Below are 17,089 nucleotides of genomic sequence, written 5' to 3' on the forward strand. Positions count from 1 at the left end.
TCTAAAATTATGCATTTTTGTCAGTCTTAATCGGATTTCATATAAATGAACTTAAATGTACGTAAAAGTGAATTATATTTATGTTAAAATATATGAAATCTCTGATCTCTGGATCATTATGTATTTGTATAGCTGTGTAATATACATTATACAGCAAAAGTTTATTTATATAAAAATATATTTTATATTTATATAACCTATAGGTATGAAAAAAACTTAGTTTTTTTATCGGTACTCTTCCTATAACTTTACTAATTGAACTGTTGTCAATCACAATTCAAGCCCTCAATGTTTATTACTGTATTGTTTTCGATTCTTATATGTATGTCTTTTGGTAAAAGTAATTTTTATTTATTTGAACATATCACATTTAAATTAGAATTGTTAAAAACAATAATGAAATAAAATTTTTATATCAATATTATTATTTGTTATATTCTTATTTATTTATTTTATTACCAAAAATATATGAAAAAATTTGTATGAGACGTATATTTTGATAATTTCAGTGACGTTGTTTTTGGCAATGTTGGATAAAGACATTTTTAAACATTATTCCATGTCATTTCCAATGAGGGTGTATATTGTTTTGTTCTGTGTGTATTGTTGACAGTCGTCCCCTAAAGTTTGTGTTTGGTGTTGCAGTTTATTTCGTCTTTAACTTTATTTAAATAAATGTGATTTGTAGATAAAATTTTTATGTAAAAGAGAAATGTTTTTAGTGTTTTAAGTAGCAGCATTTGAATAATTGAAGTTGAAAAGAGTGAATAATATGAGTGATTCTGACGAAGGTATGTTTATCAATAACTAATTATTAAAAACTAAATTAAACAGTCAAAAAATTAGGTGATTTTTTATAAAGTTGTATTAAAATAATCAAATTATATCAGTTTTAATAGGAAGAGAATATGATTGAATATTTAATACTTTCTTGAATGAAATCGATTTATTTACGAAGTACGTTCATAAGTCCAAATACTTGTATGTATGTATGTTTTGGTTTATTTACAAAATGAAATGTAGTGCTGCCACCTCTGAAAAGAAAATATTGTCTTGTATTGTATTTTAACATTAACAACGGGCAGTTACTTTTCAAGAATGCCATGTATATCATGTTACTTATATTAAAGCTGGCACATTACCAGACATCCATATTTAACAACGGATTTTAATTAATAAATTTAATTAACTTTCACCGCTCCTGAAGTTTGTTAAATAAATAATGTCAGCATATAGAGTAGTAGAAGTCGTAGTTGTTAAATCGGCGTTTCCAGGAAATCGCAATAGCATTCCAGAAATATTTACAAAATTAGTAATTTGTTTATTTGTATTTATCTATAGTAATATGTTAGTACAATATCAATAATATAATATAATTTAAGATATAAAAATATTGACAAATATATAATTGTTATATCAAAAAAGGTTTTTGATTTTTGGAAAAACCAGTTCATTGAAACAAGTTTTTGAAATGGTTTTTCAATTGTACTTAGTTGTATGTTCTATTTAGTAATCAAATGCAGTCTTTTAATTTGGTGTGGAATTTAAGTGTGAGTGTTGATTGAATCTAGATCCCAGGATAGAGATAAACTTTTGCCTTTTGAATAGGTTATTACATTTAATTCTTTATCAAGACTTCCATTTCCACAAGTTTCTACGACCAATATGTTGAATTTTCATTGAATTTTTAATGCTAATAGGCTCTTTCAAACACTTTAAGCAAGACTCTTTGAATTCTGCTTTCAGTGATCAACTTAGGACAATGACGAAAGAGTTTTCATTGCTTTATTGTCTTCAATATTTCTTTTTTTTTTGCTAACGCATAAAAGTATTGCCGAATTTGGAATATGTTCCGTTCAATTAATGTTTAGCAAACGTCGATATACATAACGACATACATAGTCTAAGTGATAAAGATAGTTGTTAATCTTGATAAAGACAGCTTTCGGATAAATTTTTTTTATTTTTATAAAAACATTATTAGTGTTTGAAAGGTTTCATGATATTTAAAGTCAAAAATCCGCTATATTATTGTTAAATCATTAAAAAGTTTTTAAGTAAATGTATTTTTACCTAAAACTTAGTCCTAACATCCATTTTTTGAAAATTGATGTAAATCTCAATATGAAAAAGTTTTCTATAATGTCCAAACTTTGTAAACCATTTTTTTATATAGAGTTTTATGTAAATTTAAGGTGCGAAATGAATGTTAGTACTAGATTATATGAAGATAGCTTAATATACACATCATGCTTCCTCTGTTTCATATTTCGAATTGTTCTTTACTATAGGCTAGATAATTCTGACTATAAATGAGTAAATACTTATGTCTACATATTTGAATAATTATTTATAAGGGACACGAAGACATCCTAGGGAAGTAGGCGTAAACCATATTTACAGTTTGAATAATTTTGAAGAGTCTTAGGGTTTCAGATAAAATATTTTGTGTAATTGTCATTGTTTAACATAGGTAGTGTTAATAAAGATCAGATATTCCTCTAAATAATTTCTGTCCAAAAATTCAGTCCAATATTCTTCGTCTTCTTCTTAGCTAATTTTTTTCATAAAATGTTTAACACTTTTTTAAAAACTTTCTGCACTGTTTGCTATAACATATGGAATTTATTATCGTAAATGATATCTGAGTAAATTTATGCTTCATTAAAGCATAAGCAGACATGGATGATGACTTACGACTGCAGCAGTTTTGGTATCATTCGATAATAAAAACAAAACAAAACAACAACAAAAATAAAACCAAAACAGTTGGACTGTTTAACGTGCAACAGTTGGTCTTGTTTGTGTGCCTTGCGCAGAGAAAAAATCCGTGGCTATGCGTTTTGTTTTGCTACCACTTTCTTCTTTGGTTGCTTCGGCACTCACCCTGGTTCCATGTGTCTAATGAATGAGTCTCCAAAGTGAAAATTGATTTTTCAATATTCTTTTAATGTATAAAAAGTTTTATTAAAACGGAAAAACCGATATGTAACGTTCGATTGGTTTTAGTGTGAATTTTTCCATTGGACGGGTAGGTTGGACTTAGCCAAGTTTTTTGGGGGAGCAATTATAAATTTTAGACTGTCCCAAATTTATACATAAAGAAAATTTCTGCCATCTGTGGAAGTGTTTAAATATATAAATCATAAAATTTTCAAAAATGTTGGATTGGGACTTTGTTGATAAACCAAAATCTGGTACTGAAACCGCTTTGGATGCGTGTGATTATTTTGTGGATGAAGTTATGGATGTAACTAGGTGTTTAGGTACAAATATAAAATAAATCTGAGTATTTTTACTTATATAATACCAAAGTTTATATTAAATTTATTTACAGATGCCCGCGAACAAGTTCGTGTCATTAAACATCGGGAATTACGTCAGGCCGTTACTACCGGTGATGAGCGAATAGTGCGTGTATTGCTAGAAGCCTTAGGAAGTGAAAGGCAAATTATTGTCAATATGGCATTGGCAGGAGCAAATACGTTGTTGTTCTTGTGAGTGAAATTAAAAGTGCTAAATAATTATGTTTTCAGGATTTCTTGTTAATTAAATAAATTAATTTTTTTTAATTAATTTAATAGTCAATTATTAAAAAAAATAATGCCATGGTCTACAATATGATATTAAGGGGAATTGGAAAAAGCGCATTGACAAATGTATACGTATATTTAAATTTGAGTAGAGACCTTTAGCAGTCTCACTTTTAGACTCAAGCATTCACTTAATTCCATTGCTACTAATTGTTATCTTCCACGTTTCCACGTACATATGTATGTATATTATAAACAATAACTGCTTGGGTGTTGTGTGGTACACAAATAAGATTTCAGATTCAAGTATTCATTCACTCGGAATTCATTCCTTTGTTTGGCTTGTTCATAATTTCGAAATATCAAGTTGCTACATTGACATCTGCTTTAGACACCATAAATATCAAAATTAAATTGTCCTAAATTGTACTCGTACGTATTGTTAATCGGATTAGTGTTTTGTCCATGAAACCTCTGAACTGATTTATATAAATAAAGCATTAATAAAGGCATGAATGACAACTATAATTAAATTCGTCATAATATATGGTTTTTACTGATTTATAATATTTATATATAGAGCTGCTCAGTCAGGCTTTGAGAATATAACACACCGCTTACTTGATGCTGGAGCAGATGGTCGCTCGCATGCTGTTACGAAATATTCTCCTCTTTATATTGCCGTCCATCATGGTCACTACAACATAGCAAAAGTCATGCTAGAAAAATTTGCAGATTTAATTCAGGTAAGACTTTCGTTTTATTTATTTTAAAAAATAATTATACAAAGTAAAATTTATATTTTAGCAACCAACAGTAGAACGTTGGTTTCCATTACATGCTGCTTGTATTAATGGTCATATCAAAGTGCTAGAACTACTAATAAATTTTCCATATCCAGAATATCTCTACTCAACATATCGAGATGAAGAAGGTATATGGGAGTGGCGATTGCCGTTTGATCCTAACGCTCAAGATGTGACAGGTCAAACAAGCTTGTACATAGCGAGTATACTCGGTAATAAAGAATTGGTAAATGTCCTATTAAAATGGCGTGCAAAATGTTTCAAGGTCCTTTCATGTACAAGTCCAAACAGCACAACTGTAACACCAACACGAAAGCGTATATCATTTGGCATACAAGCAATTATGTCCAAACTAAATATATCTGCTGAGGGCGATAATATAGTTAAGGTAAATTGAATTTTTCTATAAAATTTTAAATTTTCTAAAAATAGGATTTTAAATTGATCTTATATTTTTTTTTACAAAGGAAGAAAATGAGACTGAAAAATGTCCAATAAATTTGAATTTATTGTGTGGTGCTGCGCGTGAAACGGCTCTCTTAGCAGCTGTCAGAGGAGGCTTTTTGGATGTAGTTGCTGTATTGCTGCAATATGGCGCTAATCCTAATGTAATTGCGAAGCCAGTAGAAGATCAAAATGATCCTAAATGTAGTGAAGAAATATATGGGTTAAGTAATATTCCAATTGCTGAGGCATGTAAGCAACGTTCGCTGCCTATGGTGGAACTTTTGCTAAAGTAACTATGGATTAATGATTTTTTTTTGTTAATTTATGAATTAATGCTTTTATATTTTAATAGTCATGGTGCCCGAGATGACAACGGAACTGCTTTGAGTGTTGCTATAGCAGCTGAAGACGAGGCTATTTTGAATCGTTTATTGTCGAAACGTATACATCCCGATTCAGATTATAAAATAAATAAAAAGGGTCTTCCAACTCCAGTTGAGGTTAAAGTGTTTTTACCATCTGCTTCGAACATATCTTATAGCACAATGTTTCCAAATGTACCAACGATTATAGACTGGCATAATAACACAAATGTGCAGTTACCATTCATACGGTATAGTTTCCTTTCCTTTTTGACAATTTATAATGTATTTATTAGTACATAATTGTTATAGTGTTAATTGGATGGTAAATGGTGTACTGCAATTGAATCCGAAATTACATGGACATCCTAGAATCACAGAAGTAGCATTGACAGCTATTACTCGTATTGATTTCTCACACAATAATTTAAGCAGTGTTCCTGTGGAAATTTTTAATTTAGTGAGCTTAAGGTTAGTTTTTGTTTATATATTAACTTAAAAGAAGTTTTAAAAATTTAATATATTTTATAAAATTGTATTATTTTAAAATGGAGTGGATAGAAGTACACCTTGATCTGTTGTCTGAATTAATTATTTTGATTTATAATAGATTTTAATAATAAATAATAAATTAAAACAAATATATGAATATTAAATATACTTGATATATCTGAAGAATTACTAAAAAAATTTAATATCTTTAAATGTTTTTATTTGTTTTATTATCTATCCAGTGATTAATTGAAAGATTATACATTATGATAGTTGTTTTTGCTTTGTGTTATTAAGTGGATTTAGTTTATATATGTATATATATGTTTTATATTGCCATATGTGTAATAATTAACTTATTTACAATACTTTTGCAGGTATCTTAATCTTGCACAAAATAAAATTAATCAATTACCACTGCCATTGACTTCATCAAATGGTGCCAAACCTTCTTATAGCTGTCCAGTTTTAGATGAGCTTTTCATACAAGATAATCGTTTGTTTTCTATACCTGCAGAAATTTTTCATTTACCATGCTTAACCATTTTGGATATTTCCAACAACAAACTACAAGAAATGCCGTTTGATATGTGGAAGGCACCAAAATTACGCGAACTAAACATATCATTTAACTTGCTCAAAGACTTGCCAGTACCACCAATGCAGGTAAAATATCCACATTTAGTTTTAATATCATATATCTAATATAAGAACAATGTTTAGACTTCAACATCTCAGGTTAGTTTAGATAAATTAGATTTAGAAGCATTTTCCCATTTGGATGGTTCCGATATTCACAAAAGCAAACCACGCTCACTTGTTACACATCAAGTCTTACATCGCAATATATGGTGCAGTTCGCTGGATATAATTGATAATGATCTGAAGTGGAATGAATCCAAGCAAGAAGATGGTGCTTCGCAATTAAATAGTATAAATATTGCCAATAATTTGTTTACTAGCATTCCAGTCGCCTTGCCATGTTTAGCAGTTAGTCTAACAAGATTAAATATGTCTTATAATAATTTGCGGTAACATGTCATTTTAATTGCATTATTATAATAAATAATAAATGAAATGTATTTGAATGAACTTATACTTAGGTCAATGGGACATGTCACAAGTTATCCATCGACACTCAAACAACTTGATCTCAGTCACAATGAAATATCCTGCTGGCCAAGCTTGCCTCGCATTACCGAATCTGATCCGCATTTACTTTGTTACAGCTATACAGAACGAGCTAATAATAGTGACACTGATGACCATGTGTCTTCATTTTCAAAAGCATGCAGTAGTAATAAAACTACGTCTTTCCGTAGTACTGTGTTAAGAAGTGTTTGTAGGCATCGTCGTCATTTGCGTTTAGAATCATTGCGCACTCTAATTTTAGCTGATAACCTCCTAACTCGCATACAGCTTTCAACCGACGATATTACAACATTATTCAATGAATCTGATGATGCAGATTGGAGTGTTGTTGGTATTACCAAATCCAAATTAATTTTTCCAAATTTATCGATGTTGGATATTAGCAATAATTGCTTAAAAGTAAGTGTAACACGTGTTCGCTCGCATCACTTTTGGAAAATAAATAAATGAAAAATTTTGTCTAGGAAATTCCTTCATCTCTGCACGAACTCAATAGTTTAAGTGTTTTAAATATTAGTGGAAATATTAATGTTACAGACCTACCGGCCCATTTAGGTTTATTGTCTCGATTATGGAATTTGAATACTAGGGGTTGTCTTCTTCAAGACCCTCTAAGATCGATGATAGAAAGTAAAAAATATAAAACAATGGACATTATTGGATATCTTAAATCAATATATGAAGATGCACAACCGTATGCACGAATGAAATTGATGGTAGTTGGTGTTCAGGGAATTGGTAAAACGACGTTACTGGATCTTTTAAGGCAAGGTGGAGCAGGTTCACATAGATCACGTGCTTCTGAAAATCATTGGGCAAAACGTATGGGTCACACAAGGAATCTGTCTAGATCAACTACGCGTGACAGTAACATATCGACTGTTGGGGTCGATATTGGAACGTGGATTTGTGAAAAGCGTAGAAAAGCACCAGGATCGCATGGACCAGTTGTATTTAGAACCTGGGATTTTGGTGGACAAAAAGAGTATGTGCATGTCATATTTAAATGATAACTATAATTAAGTTCGGTAATTAATTTAGATATTACGCTACACATCAGTATTTTTTGTCAAAACGTAGTTTGTATTTGGTACTTTGGAAAGTAACAGATGGCCACAAGGGGCTTTCAGAAATATTGCAATGGCTTGGAAATATACAGGCACGTGCACCTAATTCCCCTGTCATTATAGTTGGTACTCATTTTGATGCAGTTGGGGAATCATTTTCAGCAGAGAAAGCAGAGGAATTACAGCAGATTATACGTGAAAAGTTCATAGCTATTCCTGATGCTGAAAAAATTGGTTTACCACGAGTTATTGATTCTATAGAAATAAGCTGCCGGTATTAATTATTTTTTTTATATCCAATTTGTTGTAAATTTTATTGTTTTCTATAGCACAATGCATAACATACGTTTATTAGCTAACATTATTTACGATACAGCTTTTATGTTACGTTCACCTGGTTCCAAAGAGCCATTGCTTTTGCAAAAAATTCCCGCTAGTTATATTGCACTTGAAGATATAGTTCATGTAATTTCGTGTAATTTACGTGCGATGGGCATGGATCCCGTGTTGGACGCCGAACAGTACAAGAAAGTTGTAGTTGAGGAAATGCGATTGCATAATTACAAAAGCTTTAGAGATGTTGCCGAACTTAACCAGGCTTCTATGTTTTTGCATGACAACGGTGTTATTCTCCATTATGATGATGCTACTCTTAGAGATTTTTATTTTCTTGATCCTCAATGGCTATGTGATATGTTGGCCCACGTTGTTACTGTAAGAGAAATAAATCCTTTTGCCCGCACTGGTGTTATGAAGCTAGATGATCTTAACTTACTTTTTCGAAATACGAGCACACAGGGTATTAATAATCGTTGGTAAGTTCTAAATGTTTTAATAATAATTTCCAAATAAGGAACTTTTATTAATATTTTATTTCATTTAATTGTAGTTATATTACAAGTTTATTAAATAAGTTTGAAGTAGCACTGACGTGGGATTCTCGCACGTTATTGATACCGTCTCTTCTACCACCTAACGAAAATGAATTCCCAAGTGGTGGTACAACAATTAAGGTATTGTTGTAAAGTGAATAGTGTCTTTATACTTTTGAAATGAATTTCTTAATAGATATCGCAGAGATCACGAGGCCGTAGTGTAAACCTGAGCAACTCTATATCGAAAGAAATGAGTACAAATAACTTAAAGTTTGAACCACAGTGTACGGTTATGAATGATAGCAATAATTTAGAAATGGGTTTAAGGCGAATACTACTTATGACTTATTTTCCCTCTGGATTTTGGTCAAGACTTTTAACACGTGTGTTGGCGGATGAACAAATTATAGATGCCATTAAAAATGCATATGTTATGTGTTCTGATGTAAGTACACACACATTGGTTCTGAGTTACACATTGATTGTTAATAATTTATCTTGCAATCATTTAGAGGTTTTTTGATTTTGATTTACGTATTTCATTGGATCAAAATACGTTTTGGAATCTTTGGCAAAATGGGTTATCTCTATATTACGGTTCAATTTTAATATTGAAAATTTGGGAGGTGCCATTTCAGACATCAGTAAAAACGCATATATTTCGTAGTACTACTAATCGCTTTAAACTTAAAGTGGATGGAGTTTGGAGTGATGTAAATATTGCCTCATCAAGTATTTTAGAAATTCATTTTCCTCTTTTAAATATAAATGTAAGTCAAGAAGGTAATGATAATCAGCTTCTAGCTCAAATTGAGCCTAATATGTCAGTAATTGCAAAATTATTGGCTCTAGCTGTTGATCATATTGATTTGCTTTTAGAGGATTGGTATCCTTCATTAGGAACTCGTTTTGTACACACATCTGAAGGACGGTTTTTAATAACACGGTTAGTGTTATGCCCTAAATGTTTAAGAAAACTTTGTATTTTGGGTAATGGAAATGGAAATGGAAAAGATATATGTGAAGGCGCTGATAATAGTACAAATGCTACTAAATCTCGTATAAATAACAAGAGAATTTTTTTTATGCATAGCGATGGCTTCGATGATAGTGTCCCAAATGTGTTCTCCGCATATTTAAATGCAACTTCTAGAAGGGAAAGGCGTTCAGAAGATTCGCTTTGCCTTTCTGATGCTGATTCGGGAGTTGGTCCCGATTCATGTTCTTCTTCTAGAACTACTTCTGTAGATGGACATCCTTTATATAACATACCTGACATATCTAATGTATGTTATTCTTGGATGATTGAAGAATGCATTTTATCTGTATATAATCAAACAAAAATATGTTGTCCAGTTCATTTGGAAATGGATATGATGAAATTAGCTCCAGACGTTATATTTGCTGATATACCAGAAAAATATACCATAAATTCTGATAGTATCGTGAAAGGCTCATTACTCGGACGTGGAGCATTTGGATTTGTTTTCAAGGCAACTTGCAAAATTAAAGGCTCTAGAGTATTTAAATCAGTCGCTATGAAAATGTTGCAACCCGTACCACCTGGGCCAAGAGCAAAAGAGGTAAATTATTTCAATGTTATTATATCCTTCAAACTGATGTAAGAAATAGATATCTTTAGTTTATAAAGATTTAGAAAATGCAGTTTAGTTGACTATTTTTTTTATTTTTGTTATTTTTTATTTTGTTATTTTATTATTTTTCAACTGGCTTCGTTAGACCAGTTAACTTAATATTCAAGTAATTTAAGCAATATCAAGTAAGTTAACTGGCCTAATGATGCTAATGGGAACATACTATTACATTAAAAAGTAAGAAGAAAAGCTAATGAATAATTTAGTATGTCATTAGAAAATATTTGATATGATTTATTATACGAAGGCGATGGAAACATAGTGAATAGAAAACTAATTTTCTTTAGTTTAGTGATTAAATAAATAATTTATTTAATTTCTCAAATATTTCAATTTGTTCAGAGTGCTTTAATGGCTTATAAAGTTGCGTTGGGTAAATGGGATCGAGATCCATTACAGCATGCATGCAAAGCATATTGTACAGCTAGACAAGAACTGGCGGTACTACTTACATTAAAACATCCTAATATCGTACCGCTTGTTGGTATATGTATTAAACCACTAGCGTTAGTTTTGGAACTTGCACCCATGGGTGGTTTAGATTTGATATTGCGCCAGTATCGTCGAAGTGGAGCGCACATAGGACCACATACATTTCAAATACTGGTTCTGCAAGCTGCAAGAGCTATTGAATATCTACATAGAAGACGAATTATATATCGTGATCTTAAATCGGAAAATGTTTTAGTATGGGATTTTCCGCAACCACATGCGTAAGTTTTATAAGTTTTATGTTAGCCGTGCGAAAATTTTAATAGAGAGGTTTGATAAATTTACAGAGACGATAATCCTAGAAATTGTGTTCATATTAAAATTGCTGACTATGGCATAAGTCGTCAAATTGCACCCAGTGGTTCTAAAGGATTTGGTGGAACTGAGGGTTTTATGGCTCCTGAAATAATACGTTACAACGGTGAAGAGGAGTATACAGAAAAAGTAAGTAAAATAAGTTTTAGTCAAAGTAAATTAAAAAAAATTTGTGAAAATTATATATATTCGTTAGGTGGATTGTTTTTCATTTGGAATGTTTATATATGAAAATATAAGCCTGCGTCAACCATTTGAAGGACAAGAGTCAATTAAGGAATGTATTTTAGATGGTAATCGTCCTCCATTAACTCAACGTGAGACACAATTTCCAACATATTGCTTAGATTTGATGGTGTTATGCTGGGATGAATTGCCAAAGAAGCGTCCTTCAGCTAGTCAAATAGTTTCCATTTTAACAGCTCCTGAGTGTATTCATTTATTAGATGTTATTGCTTTGCCTACCACGGATAAAATTGTATGTGGTGTTTTTAATACAGTGACAACATCTGAAGGTTCGATAAATTCGTATGATGATCTTATTTAATAACAATAGAATTGCAATATTTCTAGATGACATTACTGGCTTTGAGTTGTGGTTGCCTGCTTATAATTCACATATTGATATACTTGATATTACTGCCTTTGGTAATTTCCTGCAATGTAGTAGTATTGTATGTACTAATAAGTTGCATTTGGAGCAATCACCTCGGGCTGAAACTCCATCAAATAGAGCCCGATCAGGTACTCGAGTTCACAAAATTAATATGCTGTGTTGTTGCATAATTGTAGATTCTATATGGATAGGTGATGCAGCAGGGCATTTACATGCATATAGGTGATATTAAATATATTGCTTTGCTTGTAATAATATTAATAAAATATTTTTCAGAATCTCTGAGTATGAGCATGTATTTTCTTATATGTTGGATCCTGCAATAAAATCACCAGTAATAAGTTTAGTCTATTTAGAAAAAATACAGCGTGTTGCAGTTGGATTACACAACGGTCGAGTGTTTTTAGTTGACGCTCAGATAATACCTACAAACTGTGCTTTTGCTGAAGGTTCATTTGTTCTGACAGAAATTTGTGCAGGGTTAATAATGCATAGTGCTTGTTATGTTATGACGGAAAAGTAGGTGTTTAAAATAGTATAATTTAATTGATGTGATTTTTGAATTGATTTTTGTTTTTAATTTTCGACAGTAATTACGAACTTTGGTGCGGTGAGATGGCGGGTAAAATTAATATATTTCCACTGAGCTCTACAGGTGTGTGTGGGCATCAAGCCTTATTACATAATGATGAACCAAGTGCTATAGAGGATGTTAAAGTGGCACGTATGTGCTCAAATAATGAGTTTGTTTTTACTTGCTTATATCCGGGTTTTATGGTATACCAATGGAATACAAGTACCAAGCAAATTGACAATAAATTAGATTGTTCCAAATTACTACCATGCTCTGAATCTTTGAAGAGTATCGCCATTGATGAGCACTTGAGTTTGATAAAGTGTCAGATATCGGCTTTAGCAGTGCATTTAACCGAACTTTATATAGGCACCACTTGGGGATGCTTAATAATCGCAGAAGTAAATTCTTTACGCCCAATAACAGTTTTTAGACCTTATGAAAATGAAGTAAGTAAAATACATAATATTAAAAAAATTATAAAATTTATGAAATTACAATATTTATTGCAGATTAAAGCAATAATTCCAATACCAAACAAAAATTCACCAATTATTGCCACAATTGGTAGACGATATCGATCTCTTATTTCAAGATATATGGATGATACACAGACTACAAAAAATATTTCCACTTCAAACCAATCTGAACCATTTAAAAATAGTCCAAAAACAACTTCAGTTGATATTGACGACCATATCCATTGTCTGTTGTGGCGTGCAAAAGACTGGACATAAACAATAAACGCGTTGAGCTATGAAAGTATTTACCGTGGTTAATTAATTCATATAATCCATGCTTTAGTATAGATGCGGAACTCATTAATTTATCTGCGCTCCTAATTCGAATAGTTTTTTGTTTAATCACTTGATTCAGTTATTGTAATAACATATTTCTCATATCATCAGCTCCAAAATGATATTTATTATATGTCCGTGTTTGTTTTTTTACTTAATATTAGATTACAATGTTAATTGTATGTTTAATGTATCAATCTAAGTTTAACTAACAAATTTACTTATCTTATTTATTTTACTTAAATGAACTTTTAACTATTTGAATTCGTTTAGTTTTAAAAAACTGGTCAACTTGTTGCTATATTTGTAATTATAAATTATTATCGTAATTAATCATTTAAATTAATTTATTTTATTGTTGTAAAATATATCGCAAACAATTTTTATTAGATAGACTTAAATCTGCTTGTGATTTTAACATTCCAAAATATAAGTATTTACAAACACTTTTAAAACTATTAATATTTTAATTAGAACTTCATGTTTTCAATTTCCGACGTGTTTGTAAAGCTTGACTAGATACAGCGCTAGAGAGTGATGAACTTTTGCTAACTGAATATACGGAGGCAGAACTTTTCAGCTCTCGGGTGTATGTTTGGAGATCAGTCACAATTCTAAACTCTTCTATAAATGCATCTTTTATTGGCAGCTTTAAAGTGTAGAAAGAGTAATAAAGTTGTTGTAATTAAAACAGTGAAAATACATACATGATACACACGAGCCTTTGAAATAACATATATCAGCCAACTAGTAACACCGTAAATAATTGCTAGAGTGCTACCTACTACCAACACAAGGTATACACCTTTTAAATTTTCCATATTAAGTGCGGAAGCGTCTGGTGGTTCTTCTTTAGACTACGTAAAAAAAAAAATATATAATTGAGCTAAAACATTTGATATCTACAATTGATTAGATCAATTAAATTTGAAATTTTTTAGTTATCTTACAGAACATAATCCAGCACCAACTTCATTCCACCATTTGTTTTTCAGTTTCGCTAAAGCTCCTTGCTCCTGTAATTCCAATATTGCTTGGTTAAGTTTGTCTGCATACGGCCATTCTATGAAACGATATAATAGGTAAAAGGTACTTACATTTAATAATCAAAAATAACTGCAGACTTACTCTTTCTCATTGCGATGCCGTATACTTTTTCATCTAGTGCATCACCAAGCTTGCGTAGACCGCATTCACGCATCGTATTGTATTCAATTGACGTAGATTCCATTAGAAAAGCATATTTGACACCTTTTTTTACGAGTTCAACACCATTTTCATTTGAATCAGTAAGTAAGTCTGGATTATTTGTCATAAAATCATTCATTTTTTTATAAAGAGGGTCTTTTGAGGTCTAAGATAATAATTTATTTTAAATTTTTAGTAAAAATAATGGTTATCAAAATACTGGTATATCAAATACTGGTTATTTGATACATATAATGTATAATTCTCTCACCAAAAAAAAATTTCGTGTAGATCCAGAACGTTTAGCACCATAAGTGACACCACCTTTATTATTAGCCAAGTCTTGCACATTATCTATCAAACTCGTTGGTTTTTCAATAGTTAAAAATGCTGCTAAATTAGCAGTATAGGAAGATACTATAATCAGTGTAAAAAACCACCATATAGAAGCAACTAGTCGCGTGGACCAAGCCCTTGTGGGAGAAAGAATGTAAGCAATAATAATTTATGGGAAAAATATTTAAAGTATATTTAAAGTTAGTAGTAATTTATACGTACTTAGGTGCAATTTCTGAACCTTGTTGTAATAAGGCACCTGTCGTAAACCAAAGTGAGTTTCCTATAGTAAATTGATTTTCCAGTTCAGTTGGCTCTTCAACACAAGGAAATGGGTTATCCCATTCAGTTGGGGACAAACGACCTAGTATGAAAAAGCTTAACGATACTCCCAAATAGGTTAAACCCAAAAACCACCACACTTCTTTAGAGAACGGATCCATAAATGAAAATAACGCTGGTTTTGATTTTTGAGGTTTTACGTATAATATCGCAATACCTGAAAATCATTAAAAGGAAATCGTTATATGTATTTAGTATAATAAGAATATTCAACATATGTTTACCCAAACTCATGAATGGTGTTGAAAAATCTACTGCTTCCTGACGTTCTGATGTTATGGTTAAATCTGTTACAATCAAGTCTGCTGTCTATATTTGAAGGTAAATAGGTAAAGGTAAATATAGTGATAACAAAAATTTTATGTAACTTACACCTTCGATAATATCTTTAAGCATACCAGTTGATTTATTTGTGTTCTTATCAAAGGTACCATAGTCGTTGCCACCGTTCATGAAAGTGTAATTAAAACCAAGCTTATCAGCCAGTTCTTTTATTAAGTCAACACCATATCCTTCGTACCGGTTGTTACCCTCTAGCATTTGATGACTTTCAACTACGCTAGCATAAGGTTTATTCTGAAAAATGTTAATTGATAAATTTTCTATGATACTGTAATGAGTAATGTAATGTAATGTAAATTTTATAACACACTTACAGATACTGATAGTAATATCGTAAAAGTCTTATCCGCTAATAAATTATCTACATTATCAAATTGGGACTTAGTAGGTGCTAGTCTTTGAGCACTGAATCCGTCATTTTGATTCCAACTTCCAACTTTTACAATACCTGAGGGTTGCAATTCAATAACATCAAATGTATAGCCTTTACGTACATATCCATCGAAAAAAATGCGACCAGTTAATGTTTTGTTTTGAATATCCATCTAGAGAAAACAAGTATTTGCTGATTAAGTAATGCGATTAAGGGATTGAAATAAAAAGTCGTATAACCGAGCGCATATAGTTTCGAAATGAAGAACCATCCTCTAAAACGTTGTCATTATTTTTAGAACAACTAACTCCAATAGCACGAAGGCTATGATGTTTTAAAGTTTCTGCGAATAATTGCACTGCATCGAATGTCAAAGCCATTTCCATTGTTATGGGACAAGATCCTAAAAAAAAATTTCTGTTTCTGTATTGATCTTTTACATAACTTAAATACCATTTCTAAAGATTTCTTCCACATCTGTGTAGTCAATTGAATTTAATAAATTCTGCATGTTGGGTTGTTCTGGAGAAAACATGCGAAAGCTTGTTATGTTTGCTTCACTATACTTATACTCCTCTAGGTCAAAGGAATGAAAATCCAGGTTGCCAATTATGTAATTGTAACTTTCGTTAATAATACCAACTTGTTGTGCCTACAATCAAATAAGATGGATTTAATGTTTTTTATTAATTATAGTTTAGTTAGGATAGGTAATAACCTGTTTCAAGAATTCCTCCATGGTATTAGTTGAACCTACTACAACTATATTGTTATCGGTCGATTTGCGCACTCTTCTTAAAATCGGTTTGTAATCGCCATTCAGTTCGGAATCGTACCTTAAAACAGTGATAATAGGAGCATTTTTCTTATAATGTGACACTAATTCATGAAGCATGTTTAAATCTTCAACTTTGAAAAAATATTATTAAATGGTTGTTTCATCTTTTTTTTAACTTTTTACTAACCAGATTCATATAGAAACGTAAATTTTGTCCATTCATATGCAGCTAGAAGCGAATAAAGAGCTAATGCCAGATCAGCTGGATGCGGACTTAAATTAAAACTTAACAAGTTTCTATTTAAGAAAGGGTAAAAATAAGGTATATCTTTATATTCACAAACAGTCATAAGGTGTTCGGCAGTGTGTTTGGATGAAGGACCAAATATACCGGCAACACCTGTCTGAAAGAAGTAAAGTAGTTGTTGGTTGTTGTAAGATTTCCTCCACCCAATGTAGTATGTACTTACTTCCAACATTTGGCATAGTTTTTCATAGCCTTCAAAACAATCGCCATAATTGAGTTCGTCCTTTTTTGCGAATAGTT

At 31.1% G+C, this 17,089-nt stretch overlaps 2 protein-coding genes across 3 annotated transcripts; one reads left to right on the top strand and one right to left on the bottom strand.

Moving 5' to 3' along the window:
- The first annotated feature begins 772 nt into the window (after positions 1–772).
- On the top strand, positions 773–13,123 carry LOC119675635 (leucine-rich repeat serine/threonine-protein kinase 1). 2 transcript variants are annotated; one of them, XM_038086841.1, is made up of 23 exons: positions 773–791; positions 3,338–3,497; positions 4,114–4,279; positions 4,341–4,727; positions 4,807–5,075; positions 5,139–5,399; positions 5,461–5,619; positions 6,018–6,306; positions 6,364–6,671; positions 6,744–7,191; positions 7,257–7,777; positions 7,834–8,133; positions 8,189–8,674; positions 8,749–8,872; positions 8,928–9,179; positions 9,247–10,317; positions 10,732–11,102; positions 11,169–11,325; positions 11,393–11,711; positions 11,770–12,034; positions 12,089–12,331; positions 12,403–12,835; positions 12,899–13,123. In XM_038086841.1, the coding sequence occupies exons 1-23, from the start codon at positions 773–775 to the stop codon at positions 13,121–13,123; spliced, it is 7,233 nt and encodes a 2,410-aa protein (XP_037942769.1). The 2 variants fall into 2 exon arrangements, with proteins under 2 accessions (XP_037942769.1, XP_037942768.1); XM_038086840.1 differs by lacking the exon at positions 773–791 and adding an exon at positions 3,032–3,266.
- A 422-nt stretch (positions 13,124–13,545) lies between these two features.
- Positions 13,546–16,815, bottom strand: LOC119683220 (glutamate receptor ionotropic, kainate 2-like). The gene is made up of 13 exons (XM_038096854.1): positions 16,730–16,815; positions 16,483–16,600; positions 16,218–16,416; positions 16,004–16,167; positions 15,706–15,936; positions 15,422–15,625; positions 15,274–15,358; positions 14,930–15,206; positions 14,643–14,844; positions 14,312–14,537; positions 14,134–14,246; positions 13,891–14,040; positions 13,546–13,832 (listed from the first exon to the last, which is right to left on the bottom strand). The coding sequence occupies exons 2-13, from the start codon at positions 16,501–16,503 to the stop codon at positions 13,662–13,664; spliced, it is 2,043 nt and encodes a 680-aa protein (XP_037952782.1). The 5' UTR covers positions 16,504–16,600; positions 16,730–16,815; the 3' UTR covers positions 13,546–13,661.
- Between the last annotated feature and the right edge of the window lie 274 nt (positions 16,816–17,089).

Source organism: Teleopsis dalmanni, chromosome 2 (assembly GCF_002237135.1).
Source record: "Teleopsis dalmanni isolate 2A chromosome 2, ASM223713v2, whole genome shotgun sequence".
NCBI lineage: Eukaryota > Metazoa > Arthropoda > Insecta > Diptera > Diopsidae > Teleopsis > Teleopsis dalmanni.

Bases quoted from the DNA above. Each gene is read 5' to 3' on its own strand.
- LOC119675635 (XM_038086840.1), top strand. From the start codon at position 3,161: ATGTTGGATTGGGACTTTGTTGATAAACCAAAATCTGGTACTGAAACC. The intron at 5,076-5,138 runs GTAACTATGGAT...ATATTTTAATAG, and splicing joins ATGGTGGAACTTTTGCTAAA to TCATGGTGCCCGAGATGACA. The intron at 8,873-8,927 runs GTATTGTTGTAA...ATTTCTTAATAG, and splicing joins GTGGTGGTACAACAATTAAG to ATATCGCAGAGATCACGAGG.
- LOC119683220 (XM_038096854.1), bottom strand. From the start codon at position 16,503: ATGGAGGAATTCTTGAAACAG. The intron at 15,937-16,003 runs GTTATACGACTT...TGTTTTCTCTAG, and splicing joins TTCGAAACTATATGCGCTCG to ATGGATATTCAAAACAAAAC. The intron at 15,626-15,705 runs GTAAGTGTGTTA...AACATTTTTCAG, and splicing joins CGATATTACTATCAGTATCT to AATAAACCTTATGCTAGCGT.